The 20,012-nt window shown below is 37.1% G+C and overlaps 1 protein-coding gene across 3 annotated transcripts in view; it reads right to left on the reverse strand.

Moving 5' to 3' along the window:
* Positions 1-396: 396 nt before the first annotated feature.
* Positions 397-20,012, reverse strand: part of HELZ (helicase with zinc finger) — a 90,531-nt gene continuing 70,915 nt past the window's right edge. For all 3 annotated transcript variants that reach the window (XM_010578605.1, XM_010578604.1, XM_010578603.1), the window contains exons 22-31: positions 19,770-19,974; positions 15,656-15,707; positions 14,640-14,833; positions 12,004-12,214; positions 11,449-11,525; positions 10,724-11,291; positions 10,115-10,355; positions 8,444-8,957; positions 5,312-5,564; positions 397-2,077 (exon numbers count right to left, since the gene is read on the reverse strand). In XM_010578605.1, the coding sequence (XP_010576907.1) occupies positions 1,746-2,077; positions 5,312-5,564; positions 8,444-8,957; positions 10,115-10,355; positions 10,724-11,291; positions 11,449-11,525; positions 12,004-12,214; positions 14,640-14,833; positions 15,656-15,707; positions 19,770-19,974 (2,647 nt within the window). In that variant the 3' untranslated portion in view covers positions 397-1,745. The remainder of the gene's footprint in view (positions 2,078-5,311; positions 5,565-8,443; positions 8,958-10,114; positions 10,356-10,723; positions 11,292-11,448; positions 11,526-12,003; positions 12,215-14,639; positions 14,834-15,655; positions 15,708-19,769; positions 19,975-20,012) is intronic.

The raw sequence follows: 20,012 nt of genomic DNA on the forward strand, positions 1-20,012 counted from the left end.
AACCCTGATTGTAACCAGAGCAAAAATCTGATTGAATACAGCAGCAGCCACTGCTCATTAGTAAGGTGTCCCATGGACAGCTGTAAGAAGTCTGAAATCACACCACACAGCTCTCAAATTTTAATTCTTGTATGTAATAAGCGGAAGAATACTGCAACTATACCCAGCTCAGTCCCTGTAAAATATTTAAAGTTATTTCAAGTGTAAAAGGAGGACTACTTATCTGGAGGAACTACACAAATACCCTCTCTATCTCCCCAGCTGCAAAAGTATGAACAGTGTGCAAGACCAGAAACCTTTATGGACAAAGTTTATCTTCTGAGTTTATCTTCTGAGTTTTCATTCACATTTGTTTCTTTAATTTTTAAATAGCCCATAATTTCAAATTTTTTTTTCCAGTTTGTATTCCTAAAGGGCCAGGTTTGTGGAGAACTTAGCAGAACTCATAGAGATAAATGACCTGGTAACCATTCTTATCCCCAAAAGATTTAGATTAATTTGGATACAGCTTTGACAAACATTAAATCTCTTCTTTAATGATGTTCCTCAAACAAAACAGTTAGCAAAATATCTGAATTTCCTTGTATAATGTCACATTTTAATGTAAACATCAAATAATGTACCAAAAGTTTTACCGGGGGGGAAAAAAAAAAAAAATTAAAGCGGCACAATTCTTTATACCACTGGAGAAGGGGGGAGGAAAAAGCCAGATTACAAACATTTACACATGCATAGTGGAAAAAAAATTAAACAAACAAACAAAAAAGTATTTTACTAAATTCACGCATTTTTTTAAAATAGTTATTAAATCTACTAAGCACCAACATACCTAAAAATTTATTTTCAGCTTCATGATTCATTTAAAAAACCTATCAAATTAACTTTTCAAACAAGCTTATATTACTAGCTTGTCCAAAAATAAAATTTTTGTTTTTTTTTTTTTTTTTTTTTTTTTTTTTTTTGGGGGGGGGGGTTGTTTTTTTTTTGTTTTGTTTTGTTTTTTGTTTTTTGTGGGTTTTTTTAGTTTTTTTTTAAAGTATACCAATACTTTTTATCTGAATGTTTCCAAACAATGGCATAGGTGTCTGCAAAGAATGCCTTTACTTTACCCTACAGTGGATGGAAAATACAATACCACATCATACAGAATCTAAAACTATAAAAGTCTGAGAATGCAGCATCCCTTCACAAAAAAGCTGATAAAACTGAAAGTATTTAGAAGATGCTGCACCTTTATTAAAAAAAAAAAAATTAAATGAATTTAAGCAGAAATAACATACATTTTTACATTAACTGGCCATTTCTGGTACAGAAACCCAGCATAGTATGCTAATGTTATTGAATAAATGTAAATGCTACTTACAATCTTCTTAAATACAATTTAGACAAACTTTTTTTTTCCTTTTTTTCTTTTTTCTTTTTTTTTTTCCTTTTTTAAAGTTGTACAGGTAACCTCTCAGCTGCTAGTTTAATGCAACATATCATTAACATTACACAAATTAAAAAATAACATGTGTGTGTTTTCCTACATAAAAGCTTCCAAAAAACCGACCCACATCAAAAAATGCAAAATAATGGAATATAATTAAAAAAATTAGTTGCAAGTCTAGCAGCAAAGCAATTAAGTGAGGATATATTTACTAATATAAACAAAGGGAATATTTGCAACTACAGGTGAAGCCCCAACTATCTTAGATCTACTGACACAAATAAAAATTAAATTCTCTCTAAAAAAAATAATCTGATTATTTAAAATAGGAGTAAAAGCCATTGCTACCTGATGAACTACCTAGGCTAAGTTCCTGAAACAAAGACAAAGGGTCGCTATTCTTTTTTGTCTGCTCAGGAGGAGGTTTGGGCTTTGGCGGAGCCCGCAGAGCACTTGCGTAGGACATGACAGGCTTGCTCCCACCAGCGTTCTGCTGGCTGTTGCTGTTCGACTCGACGATCTGCTTGTTGGGCATGAGAGGTGGGAACTGGCCAAGATGTTGTAGGACGCTGTAGTTGAAGGAATTGGATAGCTGTATGTTCTCGGCCTTCAGGTGTTCCTCTGGGGGCTTGACCGTCTTCGGTGGAGCTGTGAAAGGAGTAACCAGAGTTTGTCTAAATGAACAGCTCTGTCTTAGGAAATCTATCTCAAAGCAAGTCCTGAGGGGTACTGAAACTACTTCTCGTAACCTTCCCCCACCCAATTTTCTGTGTTTAGTCACTCTGGGTCCTAGGAAATTTCCTATTATTAAGTTATCTAGCTTCATTTCCAGCTACTGGATCTTGTATTATCCTTGTCAGCAATGCCAAGAACACTGACATTATTAAACGTATTCTCCATGCGCGCATACCTACAGAGTTCGTAACACTGAACCTGCAATTCTGCACAGGCGGATTTAGCAGATGCACTGAAGGTAAGCTGCTTCAGAATGGGATATACTCTAATTTAAACACTTTATCCACTGAGACAGCACAAAGAGTATTTCATTCTTCTTGCTTCATAGCTTAATAGGCTAAAATTAAAATTTACAGCACCATATATAATTCATTCTCAAACAGCAATTCAGACTCTTGAATGCCAACCAACTAATCATTGATATTTTAGTCTGAATGCATTCCTGCTAATTGATATGTTCTTGCTCCACATTTAACAACTCTTCTAACTACCAGAAAAAATGGTGCTTTAAACCATAGGTATAAAACCGCTTTCAAGTGAATTTCCTGAATCCTCAGGAGGTATCTTACTTTCGTCTGGAGAATTTTGCTGTTGTCTTACATAGCTAGAGAAACTTTACACTGAAATGCAGGTATACATTCTATCTAAAATAGGCAAGGAGTTAGGCAACAGATATATTCTGTAATTATTTCAATCTTTAAATGTATAATGTTATTTTTTAAGTGCACATACAAAAATGTACCATCAAATGAGTACAAAAGTAGAAAAACATAAAGTATAAAAACATAAAGTATATAGTTAAGTTTCTCACTGGAAGGGTCACACACAGGGTTTTGGTTTTGATAAAGTACACTGGGGGCAGGGGGGGCGGTGGTGCAAAATCCAACCGGTAGAAGAATGAATATGGAAAGAACATAAGCAAAACAGTTTTGCTAGCGTTGTTACGATTAAAAAAAACACCCTAGAACACAAGCAAAAAAAGCCTCCCAAAAATAACTGTAGCACTCGAGAGAAGTAATGAAAAGCAGGGCCAGAGGTGAAAGCTATGTGTGGTCGAGGTGCCTACCAGAAGAAAAAATATGAAATAAACACCTTGAGTAAGAACTTAAATAATTTTCCTTCTATCAACAGGAAAAGCAATGCAAATCAAGTCTTCAGATGGCAATTTTGGAAAGTGCCTGCGTATAACAACACTGAGCAATTTACAGCAGCTCTCCTTGCACTCCATAAATCCACGTTGATATAACCCAATACTTGTGCTGCAGCCATTTCTGATGTACAGGAAATATAAGCCCTTGAACACTCTGGTGTCATGATTGCTCACTCTCAGGCAATGAATACAGGCACAGGACTAGTTCATAGCATCTCATTCTCATGGGTTTTTATTTCATGGATAAAAATCAATAGTAACCAGAAACAGTGAAGTTACTGGTCATTAACCCTTAGCACTATAAAACGCATTTGGGCTTTAAATATGATCATCATAGGCAGTGAGCTGTAAATGCAGAAAAGCACAGCAGCCATAAAAATGGAGATTTGTTTGCATGAACTATTAGATACAGGGCAATGCTGCATATACATTTATTTACAAAACAGAAACCATGCTTAACTACAGTAAAAAATATTTTCATAGCAAATGCAGATACTAGTCAAAACTTGCCCCCTTCATTCAGGATTTACTATTTGACAGCAAATATATAGATACGGTCCTTTTTACATACACGCATTTCCTCTGAGGATTTTACTCACATGTTCTTAACCTCTACATTAAAGCAAAGAAATGTGGTATCAGCTGATCCCAACGTAATTTTGCCAGGGCTCCTGAGCTCCTATTAGATAACCACAGAGTCTAGAGAGCAACTTCAGAGATGAATGCCACTCTTGATGACACATAATATCATGCATTCAGCTCCTTGATTTTCAGTAAAAATATAAATAGATTGAAGGAGGTGCCCGGAACTTGAAGGTTTGAACTTAGCACAAAAGGTGCTGCCATAAGTTTGGTTTTGTAAAATAACATTTTCATGCTTTGTAAATGAAAATGCACATTAGGAACCTAACTCTTAAGTGCTGTTGGTGATATAAACTGCTTTGTTTCCATTCAGTCTACACTGCATGTTTCTACTTCACAATTACTATATATCAGGTTTATAAAATTTGTCCAAAAGCAATTAGATCTTTTAAGGGCAATAAAACCAGCTTATAAATATTTTTTCACATTATTAAATGTTTTTAATATTTGCACTGGAGGATTGTTCATATTTTTATTAATTTTTATTTTAATTATTTTTGGAGATCCTTAAAGCAAAATCATGGAGAAGAAACTGTACTATCCTGGTAATTTTGTTTTTCACAAACATTAAGATATGGAGAACAGAAGAATAGCTGCACTGCTCCAACGCCCTACTTGCAGCTTTTTTTAATCACTGAAAAGTTAATTTAGTTTCTCTCTGCTAAATCAATCAGCAGAGAGATTGCTACTACCACCAGGGAAGCCAGGTTCCAGTGCAATTCTTCCACGGTGAGAGTTTGAACTTCATCATTACTTTGATGAAGTACCAGAATTTACTAGGAAATACACTGAGATTACTAATTCAGTTTATGTTGTTTCTCCCCCAGACAGTAATATCAACAAGAAATATCAAGGATTCTGAAAACAAATAATCTATCTTGCAAATAAATCCCACCAGTTACCTTAGCTCCTTTTAGCAAAAACTCAGTTGCACTTGAAACCACTGTAACAGAATATGTGGGTTTACTAGAACTTTTGTGAGAAGACGAAGCAGTGTTGCTTTTTGTAGACGAGGAATACTCAACAGTATTCTTCCTTGGACATCAGCAATGTAACCAAATGTGAACAAGATAGCAAATGAAAACAGGATTATTCTAAGCAAACCTTTAACTACTAAAACAATGAATATTTCAAAAAATCTTTGCTTAAATAAGTTTCAGGATTTGAAGAGACAGCAGAAAATATTTTGTGAAAATTAAAAAAAAAACCAACAAAAAAACCCCAAAACCAAAAAAACCCAAACACAACGAACAACCAACCAACCCTTTCATTTAGACTTGCTCACTCCAGCCTAAATAGTCTACTTAATGGAGCAGACAGAGAAGAAGAGAAGCAAATATCACGTCTGTACCTACCTAACAACTCCCGGGGTGGAACTGCTCTGTTGGCTCCATTGCATGGAATGTTTGGGTATGGGGCAGAGGAGGAGGAGTTTATCCACAACTCAGGTGATGAATAGTTGAAAGATGACTGGTTACTGTGGTCCTGAAGCTCTTTACACTGACCAAGACTGTCTTGAGGAGTGCTTAATTCTTCAGAACAAGCCTGGACTGAACTAGAGGAAATTCTTCTTTGGTACAACGGCCTGCCTGGTCCTCTTGGTTCATACTGTGAACAAAAAAAACAAAACAAAAAAGAGGCCTTTTGCTCCTTTTATTCAACTGCATGTATCAAATACCATTTTTCCATCCAATTTTTTTCCCTGCAATGCCTTACAAATAAAAAAAGAAGTCCCTTGCATTTAGAAAAAAAAATCTAATACATTTCAAGTTATATGTTGTATATTGCAGTCTCTGATAATGTATTTTAATCACACAAACCAGACACAGAATTTTAAAGGAAGTGCAAGAAGTGTCAACTGAGATTGCTTAATTTTTCTCAGCCTTTACATCTCGCACTCCTACGTGGGAGATGTATCACATAGTGAGGAGGAAGATACCCAGCATTTACAAATGAAGCAAAGGAAGCACAGAAACATACAAGAGCAAGAGAAAATGTTCCAATTACAATGTAGAGAGGAAAAAAATGGCTTTCAGTTTCAAAGGACAAATAAGTGACTTGTATACCAGGATCTGGGGAAGCCTGATACATTTGTATACTGGATTTTGTGTACATCCACACAAAAGAGGAGAAATAATGCAGAGAATTTTATCTGAAAACACAGAAGTTACTTGCTTCCAAAAACCCTGTAGATCATGTACATGAAAATGGCAGGAGGTCCATTAGTTAACCTGTTGGCTTGAAGAGTTCAGATTTAAGGACACGCTAAACTTTCTCAAGATTCAAAGTAAGTCTATCGTATTACAGTTTATATATTTTTTAAAAAATAAACACAGTATTTGCTCCCTTCTGCACTGTACTAACAAGAGCACAAATAACAGAAAAGTCGTAGAAGTAAATCTATATCTGGTAAAGGGAAAAGTAAACATCCTAATGAAATGTCATAAGAAATTAGCTAAATGAACGTCAAATAACTTGCTTGCAATGCCCCAATATTGTTATTATATCATCCACAAAACGCAGACAGGGGAAAAAAAGAGTGCATGAAAGAAAACTGTAATATCTCATTATAGCCACCACACTATTATGATATATCAATGGAACAGCACTTAGATATCCTGTCACTCTACTCTCTTGAGGATCTTCTTCAACAACAAAAACAACAAAATTCAGAAATTACTGCCTGAATCACAACCAAAAGTATATTTTTTTATTGAGTTTAATGGGCAATTTTGGTAAGCAATCAGGAAGTTATCAAAGTTGTGGACACTTGCAAGCCAAGGACCAGACAGAATAACTTAAGCATTCCCTTTGATACGCAGTTCAAATCTGGTTTGACTAAACACATGCAAAAGCTTTCAAGTATCAAGTCAATGAACAGTTATAAATGGTGACTGAGAAAAAAGTTTAGTAAGGATACTAAAAGTCATTACATCTCCCCTGATACCCGCCTTATATGAGGGATCTCTGTTAAAAATACACCTAAAACTGCATTTTTTTTTTTTGCATTTCTTTGTGTATTCAGTCCTACCTACCAGCTGAACTAGCAGTCTTGGAAACTTTACAAGCAAGTCTCTGTCTTGTAACACTTTCGCTGTATTTGGCACTTCTGTCACATATTTTGACAGGAAGAAGAAATAAGAACTAAAATGAATTTGCACTAATTACATAAAGGCTCACTCGTCTTCAGATAGCTGGAGCTGTCACAAACTCTATAGGAATATTTATTAGTTTATTACTGCTGAAAAGCCATTGTTCCTATGTCCCGCTGCACTGACAGCATTAACTGTTGTCACAAAGTACTAGATTTTATACAAGGTGGTATGGCTTAATGGACCAAGACATAGAATTTCTAAATGTCTATAAAACCAAACCTTATTACAGCTCTAGCTGGGCCTGAGGACTCCATTAACCTCTCTGGATCCGTACAAGACAGAAACTTGTAAAATGCACTGGAATTCAATTTTAGTTATTTTGCTCAGGCACTTAAACTAAATATTTTCCATTTTCAGAAGTCGAAAGACAATTAAATATGTATTATGTGGGATAGCGATGAGCAGGGATACCCCCACATCTTCTATAAAAACCTTGACAGAAATGCATCACAGAACAAGCCACTTAACTTTATGTACAAATATTGGGTTACACACAGTCAGTGCAAGATTATCTGAGAATATTAATTCTGACATTCCTGGAATACAACCTGGCTCCAGCATACTCCATGTCTACATATCATACACTCCTTAGCACTCCAGATTCCAACAGGGATTAAAAACTCCTGCTCAAAACGTGACCTGTCCTAGCTATACGTTCTTGCATAGTCTGCATCCCATAACACACACCCTTAAGAGTCCAGAATAAAAAAGATCGAGAGGGACAGAGCTAGCTCTGGTGTTGGCAGGGTTTGCGCTGGACCCAGATTCATGCAACACAGCTGGATATCTCTGCACTGATTTCCAACAGTTTGAGCCCCCAAAAAACACAGCATGGCTTTACACAGAATTCTCTCAGGCCAGCTGGGATTTATTAAATCAGGTTTTGTACCCTGTTGAAACAATCGTACTGCTCTGGTCTCAAGTTCGTACGAAAAGTAACTCAACCATATTCAGTTTAATACTGAGCCAACTGGCTGGCTTATTCAAGCTGACTTTCCAGAGAGTCACTTCATGAGTTTTCACCTGGGGTACGGTTAATTTGCACTCCAGATAAATGGCATATAGATAATAGAGCAATGATTGCAAGAAAACTCAGAGCAACATTCAAAAAGCCAAGACCTCCTGTTTAGTACAGAAAATGTTATACCTGCAGGGATGAGAACCACGAATATGCACAGGATGAACAGCGAAGATGTAGAGAAAATTTCTACCTCACAGAAATTCCCAGTGTGAGCTTTTAATACATGAGGTATTTTGCACTCATAACCACTTCAAAATAAAATTTGATATTAAAATGACATGACAGTTGCATATGCAGACAAAAATGCCTACCTCTTCTAAGCTGTGGAGCGAAGAAGCAGATACTGCTCGAGATGCGAGTGGATGAAATGGCTCCTGACCGACTGCATGCTGATGATTCTGGATTTGTATAAAAGGGTTTTGTTGCGACCTATGGGGCAATGGAGGTATACCATAATGAAAGCCCTGCCCCATAAGGTGATTCTGCTGTAGGTTAGCATAAGTCCACGATCCATCAGGCTGCAGGTATTTCAAGGGAGATGGGGTTATATGTTCAGATGGCATTGAGAAAGGGGGGTTGTATATTTGGGGTAAATGCTGCTGAAATGCTGGGTTACTGGGTATTTCAATGTCTCTGTTGTTTTCAGTGAAGTTAGGAAAGTGACCACTGTGGTTAGAGTTGCAGGAAGGAGAAGGGAGTGCTGGTGGGCTTCTGGGCTGAACTTGTCTGTATTGCAACAGTCTTGACTGAGGGGGTGGCATTTCAGCTAAGTCCCGACTTTCACTTTGATCACGGTGTGACAGTTCTCTGAGCAAATCCTGGAATCTGTATTGACAGAACAAATGTATCAAGAAAAAGAAAAAATGTTTTGCTGAAATCCCACTCTTTTTGAGGTGGAGAAAACTCAAAGCACAAAACACTGAATTTAAATATACTCATCTTTGCGCTTACTGACCCTAACTTCAAAGGATATGACTGTGAGCAATCAGAAATTAGGCACAAGAGGATTAATTGGATGAAATACCTACCTGAATCATCTCAAAGTTTTAATAACTCTTGAGATTTCCTTTTCAGTCAGAAGCATAAATTTTTGTTATCTCTTAAGAGACAACTAAGGTAAGGATTTCCTGCTTTATTATACAAAGTAAAAAACTTCACATAGTTAAAGAAAATTTTAACCCCTTAAAAGGCAAAAACCAGAACAATCGGAGATTCCCCTCACTTGCACAATATACTTCCAAATTTCTTCAAAAGGTCAAGAATATTCAATTCAGCACTTCACAGAGTCAGATAAGAGAGCATTTAGATGCTTTATCATGGCTATAACAAATCAGATGGAAAATAAAGCATAGTGGGAGATGACAGTAAACAGAGGCAATTTAAAAATCCAGCCTTTACAATATACATGATTAAAGCTGATGACCACTGGAACCATTTTTCTGTTTATGTTCAACAGCTTCCTTTCTTGCCCCCTAATGCTCCATCTCAAATATAAGCTTTTTTTTTTTTTTTTAATCTGCTTTTAAAAGCAAAGGCTTTTTGAAAAGGAAGAAAAATTTCAGTTTTATTGGGAGCAGTGTTTGGGGAGGGGTTGGTTTGTTTCTTTTCAAGCACATAAATCTGAGACTGCTAATTCAATTTGAAGAATTTACAACTTAAATAGGCCTTAACTACACTCAGACACCTCTTTTATAAATACAAGGTTGTTACTCTCTACCCATTCCTTATTCCATAAATACAGCACTGAAAAGCTCCATAAAAGTATTTTTTCCACTACAGCTTTACTACCCAATATACTAACAGAATAAAGCATAACACATAATAAAAGCATAGTTGTAAGTCAGCCTGCTGACTATTTTAACCTTCATAATAACAGCAGCAAAAAGCAATACCTTTAAGTGTCTTGCACTTGATCACAGTGTTACAGATAGGTGCCCACTGCTCAATTTTATACAAGCTCTGATGACTCAGTAAACAAATACCTTGAATATGTTGCCTCTGTTTCATCTTCTGTATTACTGGCAAGTTTCCAGTTTGCCCTAACTTGCTGCTGTTGATGCAATCCAATTGGTTGCTGAGGAAGATGTGGTAGATGAGGATGGTGATGGTGTTGATATGGAATAGTGCCTTGACTGAGATAGGCATTATGTTCATTCCATTGCTGTAACCTGGCTTGTTGTTGCTGCCTTATTGTTTCCAAAGCTACATTTCCATGCATACGATCTATAAAAATAGTTTTAAAAAAAAAATTTATCTAATGCCCCTTTTTAAAGATCTTTATGTCAGAAAAAAAAGAAAACTTTTTATACAGTATATTCCAGGGCCTATTAGATACTAACTGCATTGCAGTGTATAACCTGGTTATTTAAATCATATGGAAAATCATATAAACATGAATCTTCTAATAAAGTGCTGAATATTCAAACATGCCTCAAGCAGCAAATTATGCTCAATGACATTACTTTTGGAAACTAACCCAATAATGACCCAGTTCAGAGCAATATGCCTGAAAAGGTAAATACCTCCTTCATTTTCACTTCAATGTAGTTATAATTGCACACTCTGAATTTAAATAAAGAAAAGTCACCTACCTAAAGTGTCCCCTAAGGGCATTCCTGATGGACTCTCTTCAATGAAGTTGTTCAAGTGGGGTGGCAGAACAGGGTTGTGCTGTGCAATAGGCCTCAAAGGATTACTGACTTCTTGTAACATAGGTGGGGGGTGTTGTTCTGAAATCACAGCATCTACAGCAGGAGAATGTGGTCGGTGGGGAATTGGATTATTAAAAAAAGATTGGCTGGGGCCTGCCTGGTAAGCAGGGGAAAGCTGCGAAGGTTGTGGAGGCTGCTGATTCAAGTGATTATGCTGCTGAACTACCTGGCTTTGCTGGGGTGGCATTTGGTTTTGTTGTTCAGGCAAATGATTTTGTTGTTGACTTAAAAGGTTTTGCTGCTGTTGCAGAGGATACGGCTGCCTTGGTATCTGTGACAGGTGCTGGAAGTGGCGATTGGGAACTGCATACTGTGAGTGGGGTGGGGTGAGATGTAGATTCAGCTGCCTGGGGTTAAGATTATCTTTGCGATGAAATTTAGCATTAGGATAGCCAACACCGGAACGTGACTCTGGGCTCCTATTCTGAGCATTTGCTTCTAACTCAACCTAGAAAAAGAGAATGAAAAACTTTGAAAATTCACATTAAAAAACCCAAACAAAAAACTTGTCAGTAATGAATAAATTCGTTAAAAGAAAGAATATTAAAAAACAAACAAACAAGCAAGCAAAAACCACCCAAAAAACCCAAACAAGACAAACCCACCTGCTTGGATTCCAGAGGTTTCTTCTCAGGTGTTCGAATTTTATTGATTTCAGGTCCAGCAGTGTTTTCACTTTTACCTAAAAACATTCAAGAAATTAATTAGTTTAAATGGAAAAAAAGATTATTTTGGTGTTGGTTTTTTTCCAGACACAGGAAAATTTAGGCTTATTAGTATAGCATTTACAGCATCATAGCTGTTTAATATAATTTACCCAAATAACACTTTTCCTTTAATCTTTGCACATTGTTCATTAATCATCACTAAGTAGTTCTTCCAACTTGCAAATAACATCAGCAGTAGTTACCAGTGGACTGCAGAACAGCGACAGACCAATTACACCCTCAACACCCCCCCCAACTTTGAATCTCACGCTATCTTAATTATTCTATTTGTAATGGCAAATCACAGGTTATTTCCCCAACTCTGTAGATCCCTCAATGTCACTTAAAAGAGAGAAAGAAAGAAAGAAAAAAAAATCCTTTCCACAACACCCTATGTAAAGTACAAACTCCCTCAAAACAGAACTAATTTGCAATGCAATTTCAACAACTAACCATTTCGACTTTGTTCATGTTGCTCCTTGTCTTGATGCTGAAGCTGCTGCTGTTGTCCTACGCTAACTGGTGAATGATGTCCCAGGCCATAAGGTATAGGAGACCCACGCCCATGTGCCTGTAACAGGTTCATATTATATGCCATAGCTGCTTGATGAGTAATGATTCGAGGGTCAACTGCAAACCTACCCTGATACCCCGTCCATGGTACCTACATAATAAAAAAAAAAAAAAAAAAAAAAAGATGCAATCTGTTAAGGTAGATTGAAGGAAGTAAAGTAATGAGCACACTGATACTAGGTCAGTAACAAGCATTTTTCCATGCATCAGATGACCTGATAGACTAACACACAACTACAGGTGGTGCTGGAAAGGGAGAGCAATAAGGGCTGGCATAGCAGCGAGGGGAAACGAGCAAAGATTTTGGAGGACTACCCTGGGCAAAAAATTTTGTATCAAAACCCATTCTTGTTTCAGTGGTTTCAAAATTCAGAGAGATAAGACTGATGGACAAACTGTATTTTAATAAACTTGATATTAATCTCTTCTCTAAATAAATAGAAGTGGGTGAAGTTCAAGAAAATAAAAAGCCCTTTCTCCTGGTAGTTAAAAGAGACATTAGGCTATGTCTCAGGGGGAAAACAGAGAGAGAAGCCTCTAACCTGAGAAATTCTTTATGGTCCTCTCACCACCCAGTGTTGTAATCTTGTAACACAGAATGAGCGGGCATACCATACCTCTGCACCCACAAGACACTTAATGAAGTTAACAGGACTATTGGTAGAATCAAGGGACTATCCATATGTTAAGAATGATAGGGCCACTCCAAAGTGTCTATGCTACATGACACATGTATTGCAGATCATCTTCCTAAATATTTGAAGTAAAATCCACCTCCTGAAAGCATGTAAAAAAGTCAGGAATTTTTACAATATTTAAATCTTATTCCTAAAAGGAATGAAAAGGAAGACAGCTCTGGATGAAATTAGTTCATTCTCACCCTGTAGGGAATTTATTAAAAGGAGGAAAATGTATGAATAAGAGGAGAGTGCATGGAAAGTAATCATCAACACTCAGGCTGACAAAGCATCCTTTAGTGATGACAGCAGACAACCTCCTCATGTTTTTACCTTGGATACGGAAACTGCCTTAAACAAAGCAAAGACATCATTTTATCTTACATGAACATAAACACATTTTACTTCAGACCCTACTTGTTTAAAGTTTAACAACCTTCATGCAATTCTTTTTTTAAATTAGTATTTGCCCTTGAAATGTGCACTTTGAACTTTAGCTTTAGGCTACTATTGCATCTGTACAATCTCAGATCATCTCCAACAAGCTTCTTTTCAAAAGCAGCTGTCTCATTAGTACCTCACTCTTCCCACTTAATTATTTAAAAATCCATCCTCAGGGAAGGTGGGGTCAAAATACTTATTTTTAATATATTTCTTTTGATTGGAAATACATAAAAATACATTAACCTTGGTACAATAAGACAGAACTTTTTAAATTACCTTGGTTTGATACTAATATAATGTGAGCGAGCATGACAAAGATAAAGCTGCTGGCCTTCCCATTGCATTTAATTTTTTCCATCAAATGCAGATTTCTAGTAAGTTAGGAAAAAGGAAAATTCCTTGACCAAGCAAAGAAAACCAACCTATAGCTGCCAGCTGATCCAAGACATACAACTGAAACTAGAGTTCCTACAGCAAGTCCCCTATACAGCATCCATAACCTAAATTACCCTAGAGGACTCATAATTATTAAAAAACAATTAACTGTATGCCAACATTTAGCATTATGAATGGAATTAAACACATGTGCATGTATGGGTTCCATGTCCTTCCTACAGTCTTCAGGGGCTGCGTACAATGCATATGTATTACTCCACAACATCGCTTCCGCAGCCTTTGTTCTTTCCTCCCCATTTTCCTCCCGGAATATGTGACTGTGAAGGTTAGAAATAAAGCAGAGACTGCTTCTTTAATTTGTGTAAGTTTTGGTGGGATAGATTTATTTGTAATGCAGAATTCCATACATAAATATAGCCTAAAAGACCTGATTAGGGATCTTCATTGTGTTCTCAAATGCCATTAAGGAAAGGGATTGGAGAGGAAACTGGTTCACTGTGAGGTTCTGGAAGGGGAAAACATCCCATTATGCTTATTTTTCTTATCACTTCACTTCAGACACCTTGCACTGCAGACATTGGAAGCTGGTAATTTAAACTGTATCAAGCTGATAAAGAGAAACAAGCTTCATCTGAATCGCCTATGTCTCTCCAATGATTAAGAACTGAACTAGGCAACTAATTCAGATGCAGGTATCTCAAGTCAGATGAGATGGATTCCACTGGTATGCCTAAACCTAGAGCTGAGAAAATACACCAAATTACACGAACATGAAATTGCTTTTAGGCTGCCTGGAGTTATTTGTGGGAGCAATGCTTTTAAGTCCTCATTTTCTGGTGATGCCCTGCACGGCCACTCCTAAAGCCAGCTAAGCCCACGTTTTTGAAGTAAAGTGCTGAAAAAGCTTGCAAAATATTCGCTAACTGATTTTGCCATTCATTCTTGTACATACAATAATTGGCGGGGGGGAGGGGGGGGGAACAGAAAATGAATTCTTACAGGCAAAGGCACAGACATGACCATATTTCCTCCATAGACAGCAGGTACATATAGAATACTTGTCCCAGTGTGTGGATCTATCCTTTGAACAGGACTTGGAGATTTCCCCAGATTGGGGTGAGGTCCCAGAGGAGGAGGGGGAGGAGTATATGCTCGGATAGGATTTCCGATTAGAACAGAAGGATTGGGCTGAACTGAAAAGAAAAAAAAAATACATACAAAAAAAGAAGATACATCCACAAAAAGAATATGAGGAAGACTATTTCTTTCTTTTTTCATCCTAACAGCATCTATCTTTATAAAGCATGTGTGCGACTCTCTAATACCATGGGTCTGATACACCAAGTGAAAGCATTAATCAAATTCCTGTATCCCATTTCAAAAATCTGAAGAGGCAGAAAATACGAGTTGAGATACAGAAGAACAGGTAGCTGGTAACTGCATTAATGAAAGAATGTCCCAAACCAATTAAATATGCTGACAGCCAGAGTAGCTGTTAAACACTGCATCAAAAACTAGAATCATCCTCCTTTCTTTAGCAGGGAAGACAAGCTTTAAATTAATGCTTTTCAAATTAATAACAAAATTAAGCTATTGCATGCTATCTTGCAAAAGTATAATCAGTAATATCTGGATGTATGACAGCACAATTTAAGTTCAAAGTACATCATAAAGCACTGCATGCAACATAATGTCCTAACTCTCTTAGTGCAAATACACTGGTACAGTATTTTACATTATGACTTTCAAACACAGCCACTTTTAAGAGGCCAACAACTATGCTGTGTTAAGGCTCTAAAGTCAGTGCACAACACCTATAAAGGGATAGCCTCGGAAATACCTAATGTCCACTTAACAGTCTACAATCCGTTTCCCAAATGCACACAAGTAGTAAATGGCTGTCAAATAGACAAGAAACCAGATACTCAATTTATGTCAAATGACTTATCAACTTCACTGAAGTCAAATCAGCATGAGCTCAGAGGAATTCCTTCAGTAACAGCAGAGATACTTACCAATTCCATCAGGTGGGAAATGGTCATTCTGGCTGTGATGATGGACCTTGCCCTTTAAAGGGAAAAACAGTAATAGTAATGCTTTGCATTCTTACATAAACCAAAGCTTTTTATTTCAAGTGAACATTGTAATTAAATACAAAATAGAGCTGGAAAGAAGTTAGCCCAACATTTTGTTCTTACACATTCAACTGTCCAGTTCCATCACCTGACTATGAATTCATGAAGTTGGACATTAAATGCCACTAATTCAGTTAGCCAATGGGTCATTACCAGTCCCTCTGGGGATACTCTCTCCCAAGGCCTGTTTTCAGATGCAAGGAGAGTTAACAGCAAGCTACTTTTTTCTCACCATTTTATTTCCTGCTGTCTCACTTAGAAGCAGCACCCAGTACTAACGTAACCCTCAGTATTCGTCTTCTGTGGCAGCTCTTAGTGAAAGCATGATCCATTTTCTTCTCCAGGTTTCAGCTCAAGAACCCTGGAGACAAAGTAGCTGCCACCAGTTTTACTCAATTGCTCTCCCAGACTCATTAGACATTGCCTCCCTACCCCATCTCATGTATCTGCTTCTGGACTTTGACCCCTTAGTGACTGCTCCCCCAGAACTACAACACAGGAGAGTCAAGAACAAGAGCACTCTGGGGAAACTCTTTTTCCTTGGTGAACTGTACATTAGAAAAGAGGTTAACAGAACTGAGTTATCCCTCCTACATGCTCATGAGTTTACAGCATCAGCCAATTAGTTAATATTCATAAACTGCGAGCACATATTCAAATGCTGGTATGCTCTTAAATCTTTTGCAGGATAGGCATACCTTACTTAATCTGAAGCTAAGTACATTCACAAATTTAAAATAAATCTAAAAACCTTTTGATGCTGCAAAACTTTTCTAGCCCAGGAGATAAGTCTAGGCAGTCTTCCAGCAGCCTGAGCAAATTAGTCAGGGTACAAAGACAAGTTGTTTGACAATGCTGACCCATGCATAAACCACGTCGAAGAACTGGTCTCTGAATCTTCCTCTTGTTTTGAAAATGAATTATTGAAAAATGAAATAATAATTGCTTTTCATTGCAGTACTTAAACAAAAGAAACCTGAAGAAACCTGTTTATTCACTAAAGAGAGCAAGATTTAATCTAAAAATGTAGAGTAGCTACACACCTTAATCACTCATGGTTAGTACAAGGCATTTCTGTATCTGTTATGCTGTCAGCATCAAGCTGTATGTGCAGAAGTCTAACAAATCTCTGTTCTACCTAACACACTTGTATTTTACAGGTGCTATACTTTTTGAACTGAAATAGCAAATAATTACATAAATTCCTAAGAAGAGCTGTCCCGTTGAACAGGAGCTTCAGCACGCAACAGTATCAGATTGGTAAATAAAAGTCACCTGGGGCCATTTGTAAACTTGGGGAAGAGAGGTGCTGGCTTTGTCTTTTTCTTTTAATAGTTTTGATGGCTTAATGACTTTATAATAGTCTATTATTAACTTAACCATTACCATTTCTCAAAGATATCCACATCAAGGTTCATTTCCCTACCCATCTACAAAATACCTACATCTACACTTTAGCTGATGGCGATTGAGAGCGCTGGAGCACAGATACACTCAGTGTCCTCTAAAAACTTGCTCCACCTTCAGACTATAAAAATCCACATTACATAAAGGCACTTAGAGGAAACTCAGACCAAGATTTGGGTGACTTCAGGCAGTTAACAGCCTTGTCACTCCTAGGATCCCCCTTTAGTTAATGGAGAGAAGGGAGTAGTCTCCAGAGACTTACTCAGACCTGTGGCCCTCACTGACTGTATAAAATGTCCAGGACAACGATGCACCTCGATTAAGTGCCTGAATCCAGGCCGAAAAACTGCAGCACAGGCAGCGAGCAGGAGGCAGGCAGTGTAAAAATTCAAAGCCTAATTTACGGTACGCTAACTACCCCGCAGGAAGCTCCAAGTTCTGAAAACTTTCCATTTCCACATCATCACCTTTAATAAAGGCTGTGCGCATTCAACTCCGCTGCTCCTTCCGCGCTTCCGCCATCCCCAGCCACGCCACACAAAGGCAGGTGAAGGCAGATGCCCTCAGACAGGGCTGCCATGAAGCACAGCAGCCCACAGCTAGACAGTTCCGTATTAGCTGTTTGCTTCTCAGAGAGACAGGACTGAAACTTTTTTTCTTCTTTAAAAAATAAACAGCAAACAGGTTTTTAACGTCCTTACATAAAGCCAAGACCAACTCTGCAGAGTAAGAAGGTGCCATTTTTAGAAAATCACTTTCCACCACATGTGAAAAACAAGCCCTGAACTGCATGGATCTCCACAAACTCACCACAAAACACCGTATCGGAGGCTGTTCTCATTTTTTCACTACAAAATACACCAGCACTAGGTTTTTAATCTTTCATCTTTTTATGTTAAATATTGTACTCAGAAGTCTAAAATAAGCAAAACTAACCATCTGCTTTTAAAACTTGAGCAAAAGGAAATGTATCACTTATCACAGCCATTTTCTGTGTGTGTTTGAGAGTATTACCTGCTCGCTTTACTTCTGTTACTGCATATGCTAGCTGTCAATTGTATTCCGAGGGAAGAGATTTTATTATAATTATGATATAGGTGGTTAAAACAACTTAAGATCTTAAGCTGAAAATACAGTGCTGGCAGTTTGAAAGTGTCTCTTCTGATTTCTACAGCATGAGTGCTCAGTTTACTAACAAACTGGAAGAAAAATAAACAGACTATTCACAAGACTCTCGCTCCCCACACACACATCCCTTCCTTTTTTTTTTTTTAATGTACTATACCTGCATTTTCAAATACTTTTCTTTCATTTTAGGAAACAAAAAATATTAATAGTGATGTTCTATTATTAAAGAAAACACATTCAAGGCTGAAGCACTCATGAAAAATAGAGTGCAGCAATGACTTTAAAGACAATTATTTTTTAATTTATGGGTTTCTGTAAGCCTAGTGTTTTGACACATGACTAGATGCTTTAGAAATCTGGTGTTTGTTTCAGAAAGTAATGCATCTTGAGGAAGAAACCAAATGTTCTCACTTACAAACTCTCTTTTGGGAAGGACTGCCAAAGGGAAGGCTTTCCTTTTTGTAAAGTTAAATGAAATTTTTATGACAGGTTTTTTAAGTGATACACCCTGCAACAAAAATGCAAAGCTATGGAAAATACATACATTTCTTCCTTCTTGTACAACAGAATTCATCACAAAGCTGACAACCTGCATTTTTGTTGCATCTCTAAACACAATTTAATTAAATTATAACTCAAATGATTTTGAAATAAACTATAGAGAAGTCTTAAAACAGAATTAATTACTAATATTTCACCCCCCAAAAAAGCTCCAAAATTTAGTGTTATTCTTTATCATCCTAAGGAAGCTATGTATTTTCATCACTTCTTTACCTGCTTTTATAAAAACAGCTGACAAAATCACCGCTGAGTGGTAATTTCATCTCTCTGCCCTTTCGAGGCTAATGAAATCTGGTCTTCTGAAGGACATTTTCAATGATCTAATCTAGGCAATATACTGTTCTACAACATATTTTTAATTAAATCAAACAATTATCTTACATAAGTCCCTGAATTTTAAATGTGATTTTTAGATCAAACCAAATCACTTTTGGCTATTATTTTGTTGTTTCCTTATACTCTTTGCCACTGTCTATATCAGCCTGTTGTTTCTCAGGGTACAGTCAGAGCACAAGCTGCTTGGGATAGGGATTGCCTCTTGTTCAGATTGTTTAATTTGGCTTATCTAAATACTGAGGCCAAGATCCATGGTTGAAGTTCGTCAGCATCATTGCAACACAGTCAATGAATATGCCAGAGTGACCCAGGGTATACTTAGTAAGGAAACAAGGCTTGGACAACCCCAAGCTATACTGCTAAATACTGTATTATAATACAAGTCTAGAGCTTTCACTTGAAAATGCTGCAGATCCTTCTGAAATTTGCATTCATATCTGATTGCATTGATGCCATTTTAAAACAAACAGCTTGTTCCATAAACCTTTTATATCATTTCTCAAAAGGCATTTCTACATTCACTTCCACTTTCTGGCAAAATTCAACATCAGTAAAACATTACCTTTGGTGGTGACTGCTGTTGTTTGGTGGTATTCGCTGAATGTTGATGCCGAAGAGCTCGGGGGATAAATTCAGGAGCCAATGGGTTCAACACATAAGTTTTCTTTAACTCCAAAGCTTCCAACTGAGCTTTGATCTGTTCAAATGTGATACCGTGGAGACTTTCATTCTCATGACACAGGGCAATAAACCTTTCCCAAAATTTCCTATGGAAACAATTTTTAGAAACAATGAAAAGGAGTAA

This window comes from Haliaeetus leucocephalus, unplaced genomic scaffold, assembly GCF_000737465.1.
Source record: "Haliaeetus leucocephalus isolate CR32 unplaced genomic scaffold, Haliaeetus_leucocephalus-4.0 Scaffold646, whole genome shotgun sequence".
In the NCBI taxonomy this organism is placed as follows: domain Eukaryota; kingdom Metazoa; phylum Chordata; class Aves; order Accipitriformes; family Accipitridae; genus Haliaeetus; species Haliaeetus leucocephalus.